We start from the raw sequence: 8510 nt of genomic DNA on the forward strand, positions 1-8510 counted from the left end.
CTGATGAACAATATGCTCCCATTTATGACACGTTGGGAATTTCAGTTGCATGGTGAGTTCGGTAGACATACCACACCTCAGGAGAGCTGACCATCGATCACGAACATTACCGATACACATTTGGATAAACCAGCGAAAGTCAAAAGCATATTAGTTGGCTTCATGCAGTAGGAACGGACACTCCGTCTGAATAAAGTGTGTTGTTACAGATCTGAACATGGATTCCAAACGGGTCAGTGAATTATTTGAAGAATATTGTTCCGGAAGTTCCATCCATGGAGTGCGTTTTTTTGTGGGAAGTGAAAGAAGTGTTTTGGTAAAGTGAGTCCAAGAAAAGCCTTTTGCTTAACTATACACTAAAACTTGTTTTTCTTGTGTTGGTCATAGAATTGCGTGGCTTGCTGTATTCGTACTATCCCTCGTCGGATGTGGAATCATGATACAGCAGGCATACAACAAATGGGACCGAACCCCGGTTATTGTGACGCTATCGGAGGTGCCAACGCCCGTCTGGGACTTGACTTTTCCGGCCGTAACTATCTGCCCCGAAATTAAGGTGTCAAAAGAGCGCTTCAACTTTACGGCGAACTTCAAGACCCTTTTCGGAGACTGGTACCGAGATAAAAATAATTCAAAATTTTCAACCAATGTTACGGATGAAAAGTGCGTGAGCTTTCTACAATCTCATCACAAAGGAACAATCGTTAAACATTGCCTATCTCTTTACCAAACCTGTTTCTCTTCAGTATTGGGAAAGTTAAAGCTATCATCCATCATTGTTCGGGAATTTACAAGAACAGCAAGAACTTCATTTTTAATTTGAATCATATTCACGAGCCTGCATTGGTGGAGTTTCTGAAAAATGTATCACTTGATCGAAGGAACGTGTTAACCTTATGCGGCTCTACGAGCGACAACAAATGCACGAACTACATGCAGGTGTCCTTGACCGACGAAGGTGTTTGCTACTCATTCAACATGGTTTCACAGAACGAGATGTTCCGCGACGATGTCCTGCATGGGGAGTACAAGCATTTGGAACGCTGGGACGAAGATGGCAAGGGGATGAAGGGCGAGGATCAGGTGGACACGGTGCGTCCAACGGAGCTGTTGCGTGTAGCTGGGTCTGGGTTGGACGCAGCCATTGGATTTAATATGGTACACTTTCCACTGAAAATCGATACCTCGTGTGTGGTAAGTTCAGACGGTCGTGCTAGTTGGTACTACTACTGCTAGTAGTAGATGTTTTTAAAGAATATTTGACAATAAACCAATATTATTTGGATTTTTGTTTAAGTTATGTTTCAAAAATGATTTTCAAAGTATGAGCGCATAAACGTCCGCACAGAAAACCCAAACTGCTTCTCTGGATGTTAAGGATTAAGGAATACGGTGAACGTGTTCGAAAGTGGTTCATTAATCCGTTTTTGAAATAATGTAGAAGTGGACTCATTTAGTAGTAGGCTATCATAATTACTTTCAGAGTGCACAGCAGCGGTAGCGCGAGTTTAGCACCCTCAAATATTACGAACGGCTGACCACCGATCTATAATATTTCGTCTTTTGGTCACAGAAACTCTCTTCGGAACGAGGCCTTGCTCCACTTTGGAATATTGGCCACATAAGAAAACAAAAATAATAATCGGAAACCGTTCGTTTAATAAATTTGATAGCCAAATATTGACAAAATTGAATGTGCAAAAAATATATACTTAACACGTTGACTGCCAAGCCTTTTTAGTACACTTTTTTAGAACAATCTTTTTTAATCAAATTTGTTTATAACATTCATTAAACCGACGATTTTTGAAGTCTGAACAAAAACTTGGCTTCCCAGAGAATTGATATTAAATATTACTATAATTTTTAAATTACATTTTCATGTATTTATCGGACGAAAACTTTTTAGAACTAATGACAGCTGGCTATCAAAAATGATAGCCATGGCAGTCAACGTGTTAAACAACGTTCCAGTAAACCTGTTAAGACGTTGACTGCCAAGCGTTTTTAGAACACATTTTTTAATACAATCTGTTTTAATAAAAATCTTTTATAACATTTTTGAAACCAACGATTTGAAGGCTAACCAATAACTTAGATTTCCAAAGAATTGATATTAAATATTACTTCTTCTTCTTGGCGTAACGACCTCTTGGTCATGCCTGCCCGCTAAGGGCTTACGAGAGTTGTTTCCCTGTTGTACGTGGATAGTCAGTCCTCTCGTACAGGGGAGGGTCCGGTCTCGGTTGGGATTCGAACCCACGCCGTCGAGGTGGTGAGCCCCGGCGCTCATAGGCCGATTTTCTAACGGGCGCTACCGTTCGGCTGTCACGGACCCCCCCATTAAATATTACTATAATTTTTATTTTGCATTTTCATGCATTTATGGGCAGAAACTCTTTAGAACTAATGACAGCAGACTATCAAAAATGATATCCATGGCGGTTATCGTGCTAAATTGTACGATCACAATTGTTGTCATTTTAAAACTCTTGAAATGAACTAGTAACTGTTATTTGAGCTGACAAATGTAAGGGACCTTGAGGACCTCTATTATTTGGTTTACTTCATCTTTTTTCCTGGTGACAGCGTGGCCGAGGATATAAAGTTCTCCTGCACGAGTCGACCACATATCCCGACCTGGCTAAGCGTCACATTCGGTTGCCTGTATCGCACTCTCTCACGATTGCGGTCAAGCCCAACATCATGTTGACATCACCGGAGCTGACGAAGTACAGTCCCAGCAAGCGCCAATGCTACTTCGAACATGAGCGTCCCCTGCGATACTTCCGCCGTTACAACCAAGATAACTGTGAGTTGGAGTGCCTCACCAATTACACCGAGAAGGAATGCGGCTGCGTCCATTTCTCCATGCCTCACACGAACGAAACACGAGTGTGCACGCTACCGGAGGCTCGTTGTCCCTCCAATGCACGGGCACTCTTATTTATCCGGAAGCAGAAGAAGAATACTACCGAAGACTACTTACAGCTGTGCGACTGTCTGCCGTCCTGTGCCTCGGTGCGTTACGATTTGCAGATCACGCAGAACGCGAACGACGAGGAGAAGGACTTCCGCTCATCTTTGATGTCCGAGGAGGAACTTCAAGCCAATTTGAAACTGTATGTTTTACATGGGTTGAAGAATCTATGAATTGGACTTATACTACGTTGAAATTATCGATATATTTTCCCTTCAGCCCGGTTTACTCGGTGCTGCAAATTTACTTCCAGGATACGCACTTCATTCCGGCGCAAAGATCCGAGTTGCACGGACTCGTCGACTTCTTGGCCAACTGTGGGGGATTACTGGGTCTTTTCATAGGCGTCAGTCTTTTGAGCATCGTGGAACTGGCATACTACATCGCTGTTCGTCCTTTATCTTGCCGTAACCAAAAGTTTTAACTGATAGACAATTTTATATTACTAGAGAGTCACGTTCATACAGTTTTAAGAAAGATTATAACCATGCGCCATGGACAGGGACTTTGAATTTCTGTGAAACACCGTCGTTTACCAATTGAACCAGGAGGTGACCCATTTTTTCCTAAAAATGATTCCTCCCAGTTTACTCTCACAAACTCATAGGTTTACTCTGTAGAATAGGGTACACGGGCTGTAATCAATATAAATGGAAAACATCTTTTTCCCTCAGATGTTCGAAAAAATGAAAACAAAAAACTTCAAAAAGGATTCCACTTGGCGTCTTCCAAGTTTTAAGCGCACAAATGTTTTATTATATGCTAAAACAACCCGATAAAAATTATAGAACACTGAAAAAATCAGATTACCTATCAAACACACGAATCACAAATCGAGTTGAAACGAAAATGTTTTGAAAAATTCAAAAGATCACTAGTACCCGAACTAAATTTTTTCTTACGTTGTTAGATTAAGCCAAATTACATGCCAAAAGAGACAACACTCATAAACCCTTTTTTAAATTATTTCTACAAGCGGTTTTTTAGTTAAATGCGTTTGACTTCATTTATATACAAACAGATAAAACAAAATGATAAATGTATTAAACATATGAAAAAATAATTACTACCAATAATAAACAGCTCAGCATGCTACAAAATGCTCCTGGTGTGAGAGACCAGGCGCCTCCTTCAAAGTATTTCTGTGGACATTGATCGTCTTACTTCTTCAGAATCAATATTATCGCAGTGAAAGACAGACGTTAAATGAAGGTCGTTCAGTTAGCAGTACCAATTTTGACAATGCAGTTGGTTTTGACGGTATTTCTTTTATGAAACATTACTTATTATTCAAATAAATTTATTCTCTTGAAGTGAAAGATAAAATGGTTAAATCGTTGGACAAAAATCGAAAATATAAAATAATGTACTATGAGCACAATGTCTCTATATCACTGAAATTTATTGCTTCTTTTGTTGAATTTGTTCATATTTAACTGCTATTAGTTACCGAAAATTGCCTGAAAGAAGGATTCCAAAGTGAAATTTAAACTACCGTGGTGATCAATTATAGTATGCGCTTCGTAACAAGGTTCTATGTACGTGGCACGGTTCTTCTATGAAAAGAAAAATAAAACCAAATTTTAATTCCCACGGGTGTACAAGGAAAATTGGTTTCAAACGCTTCCCAGCCCGTCTACTTTCTGTGGATGGAACGAATAATGCACGTGCGGGAGCTAATTGTGTTCAGGTAATTTATTACCAATCTCACGGTTCCGTAATTTTCTGCTCAAGGCAATCTTCCCACACGTTTCGCGATGGTACTCCCCTCTGGGGCAAAGTTCTCAGCTTTATGCTGAACAAGGATTCCTTGCGAGAGAGGGTAGTAAATCTATCAAACACCGAGAAAGTTGTTAGCACATAGTTGAGTAGCAAAGTGCAATAATGCTTAAATTGGTTACGATTGAGTCAAAAATGAATATTAAAGCTCAACACAACTGATCATTTAGGACATAAATGAGAAGAGAATGTTTAAATATATTCAATTGAGCCCATCCCAAATTTAATGATTTAATTTGTTTGTTTAGTGGAATAGACAGAAGAATACAGAATACTCTGGAAGAATATAAAAATGTTAAACAAAGAAATATGTTCAAAGATTTTGAAAAATTTCATTCCTCAATTGATCCATTCCACTCAAACAAAATTGTATTCTATTTGATGCAAATGAAAAACTATTAGACTCTTTGGCGATTCGCAAAGCATTTGAAGATTTTCTGCTTGGGAAAGTCACGGTTCGCAAGAACATTTTCTTTCAAAACTAAATTTCCATTTTCCCACGAGACGTGAATTATTTCGCATTCCCAGGAAATGAAGCTGCACTGCATCTTTGGTGCAAATGGAAAATCTGAGCACAAATTAAGTCAAGATACCCCTGGGGGGTGAGGATGCTACCGAACGATCGGAATGGAACGGAATGTGAGAGTAGGGAAAGCCAAGGGATTTGCTGTGGAGCTTTGACTACGGAAGCAAAGTTGTATGATGACCGTTTTGAATACAAAATTAGTTCGTAAGCGGTGGTCTCCAGTACCGTTGCAGAGGATGAAGGTTGAATAAATATAATCCCTTCTTGATGCAGAAGAAAGTGGAAAGTAGCATTTAAGTTTTGGAACGACACGCACTGGAAAATTTAACGGGTATCAACAAACGTTCTCTAAGGAATGGTGTTGAACGGTCCTGATTTTGCACGTTGTTTAAATGCGATATAGAAGGATGATTGAACACTTGTTAAGTTGAGAACATTGCGCTTTTTTTAAAGAAATAAGGGAAAAGTATGTTCTTAAATTCGGCGAATGTAAATTATTCTTGGGTAAGTAGTTCAATCTGTACGATTTTTTTTACGTTTGGTAATGCTAATATCGCGAGGACACTCCAATGCCGTGCCGTCAAAGAAGAAGACATTTTTGCTAGAAAATATTTGTCTCAAAACTATTGAAATGGTAAAATAAGAAGTTAAATAGTATTACTGTATCTTTTTCTCCGAGTATCGCTTGTACATGTGTTTTTTCCGTGTTGTTAATCATGGTGAGATTAAGCGCTGATCTGTTCACTGAAAAGAGTTAAATGACCTCCTTTATTTCAATATTTAGCACTTTTTATCACTATAATATAATATTTCTATTCTATTCTATTTCCTTAATCTTAGACATGGTTGCGAGCCGTTTCTTTACAAAATCACTAGTATTTCAAATAATCTGTTTTGGTTTTTCTTACGTGCAGTTGATGGACCACAATTTATCTTTTAGTGTTTTCACCGAATTATTCCCGAAGTATTCCAAATATTGGTTTCCTGTTGGTCATGAACAGCGCCTACTTTGTTCTCCCTGTACAGTCGACCACAGCTTGGTTGTGCTTGGCGAGCATTTGCTCTGTTTGGCTGTATTAAATTAATGAGCCTAATTTGTGCCAGTTCTGATTTTCCCTAAACCCCGATACTGTACACAAAGATCGATGAAATCAACGCTCCTACCAAAGTAGGATTGCTTTCGACGGCAGTAAGAACCGTTTTGTTTCCAAATTCCGATAATTATGTTTACTTTTGATTAACGAACTTCATGCTCTCGATCGATCGCAAAACTTTCATCGGAAACAGCGCTACATAAATATTCTGTGTTAGTTCGGGGCTCGAGGTCTAGGCTACCGTAGCAAACTAAACCGGAGCCGCCTGGCCCAGTTTGCGAAGCTCAAATTTGCCGCACGTTGAGCTTGCGGTCAACCGGCACGGCGTCGTACGTTGTGCTGGTTAATTAAAGAGTTTTGATTGATAGCACGGCGTATTGAATTGATAGAGGGAAGGAAGGATTGAAATATGAGCTCTTTCGGCCGTAGAGAATTAAGCTAGCAAGTGGCAAAACATTTAGAGTGGCTCTTTGCAAGAAATAATGTTAAAATGTGTATATGTTTAATTTATCCAAGCAATGATGTGAATAGTATTTTTGACAGGAGTTGTTTTCTCATGCGTACAAAAAGAAGTTTCCTTGTAGTTTAAAGCATTTTTTATTTGAATAATAATAAAATGATTTCTTTAGTTGAAAAGAAACAAATCAGTTTTGCAACACATGTATTTTACATTCCACGATCTCATTCCTTGAGTACAAAACATTGCAAAATAACAATACGATACACAGATGAAGTGCAGTGTTATAGCATTTGCGAGTCTTCTCTTGGGAATAGTAAATTAAAAAAAACCCCAACCCACTACATTTCCTCTTCGGAATGTCTTCCTTGAGCGCGGCTCCAACTTCCACACCGCGCTTCTGAAATCCCCCCTGGAGGACGCTCATTCCCAGACACCGAAAACTACCAACGAAAGGCCCACCGGGAAAGGCTCATTAATCAGCGGCAGAAAAATGACAGGCTCATGAATAACGGAAACGGAAACGCGAAAGTGCTGAATAATTTATCAGCCCTATTGAATCCCGGTTTATCGGCGCGGCCGAACAGCGTGTCCTCCTGGTGCGGGCGTCTGATGGCAATGGGAAAAGTAAAATTGGTTCCAACTCCGGCAACGTTCAGGGTGTTCGAAATCGGTGTGAAAAAATCAATGCCTGTTGACAGCAGCGCATTTTTCCCCCCGTTTGTCAAAGTGCCAGATTTTGTATTAGTTTTTTTGAAAAGTATATTTGTCGCATACAATACGTTCGTTACTTAAAATGGTTTTAATTAATCAAATTGCCCGACGGCTAAGAAGCAGTCGGACATGTGATTCCTAATTAATGTTTCACGAGAGTCATATGCTCTTTTGTTTTGTTTGTAATTGAATAATTGGCAAAATGTATCAATATTTGATGAATAATTATTTTTTCTGGTTCATGGGGATATGCAATCGATCAAATGGCATAGGAAGGTACTAACTATATAAAAGAAAATTTTATTCAACATCCAAAAAAACACCCCACTTTTCATACAAATAATGTTCATAAATTAAAATAAATTTATACAATGTATCACACTTTGTGAGTTCTCTGTTTTTTAAATGTAATGTTGACATGGGCACAAATATACGAGGTACAAAAGTAATCATTTATCTGCAATTTGCTCCGGAGAAATTGGAAAATTGCGTGGATTAACCGTAAAATAAAGTACGGGGTAAGTACCAACCGGTATCTCACAGTTCAGGCATGGAGCTCAACACATATTTACGACTCGGTTCCAGATCGGTCTACTCTTAGGGTAGCTGTTCGGTAAATTAGTAAACACTCCATGTTCGCGTTTCCCATAGCCAAGCGTTCCATTTCCATACTTCCTTGTCTGTCGGCGAGCCAGAATGCTACGAGTAGGTGATTGGCGGTGGGATGGCTAGAAATTTCGATACGCTTATCGACAGCATCGATAAATTGGCAGTGTGCCCCGTGCTCGAAGCTTGCCATATAATTGATATTTATTCGCTTTTGCTTTTAGCGCTTGCCAGTTTCACAAGAGACTGTTGGCGAAAACGCAGAATCCACCCGCGTGTTCGGATGAGGTGATGAACGTAGTCTGGTATTCTTAATTTAATTACAAATTTTACGTACGATCGACCTCACCGTCG

At 39.4% G+C, this 8510-nt stretch overlaps 1 protein-coding gene across 1 annotated transcript; it reads left to right on the top strand.

Moving 5' to 3' along the window:
* The first annotated feature begins 217 nt into the window (after positions 1 to 217).
* Positions 218 to 3404, top strand: LOC131285199 (pickpocket protein 28-like). Its single transcript, XM_058314061.1, has 5 exons — positions 218 to 321; positions 388 to 663; positions 747 to 1194; positions 2590 to 3122; positions 3200 to 3404. The coding sequence occupies exons 1-5, from the start codon at positions 218 to 220 to the stop codon at positions 3402 to 3404; spliced, it is 1566 nt and encodes a 521-aa protein (XP_058170044.1).
* Positions 3405 to 8510: the final 5106 nt, after the last annotated feature.

The sequence above is a fragment of the Anopheles ziemanni genome, chromosome 3 (assembly GCF_943734765.1).
Source record: "Anopheles ziemanni chromosome 3, idAnoZiCoDA_A2_x.2, whole genome shotgun sequence".
NCBI classification, from domain to species: domain Eukaryota; kingdom Metazoa; phylum Arthropoda; class Insecta; order Diptera; family Culicidae; genus Anopheles; species Anopheles ziemanni.

Bases quoted from the DNA above. Each gene is read 5' to 3' on its own strand.
- LOC131285199 (XM_058314061.1), top strand. From the start codon at position 218: ATGGATTCCAAACGGGTCAGTGAATTATTTGAAGAATATTGTTCCGGA. The intron at 664-746 runs GTGCGTGAGCTT...GTTTCTCTTCAG, and splicing joins ACCAATGTTACGGATGAAAA to TATTGGGAAAGTTAAAGCTA. The intron at 1,195-2,589 runs GTAAGTTCAGAC...TCCTGGTGACAG, and splicing joins AAATCGATACCTCGTGTGTG to CGTGGCCGAGGATATAAAGT.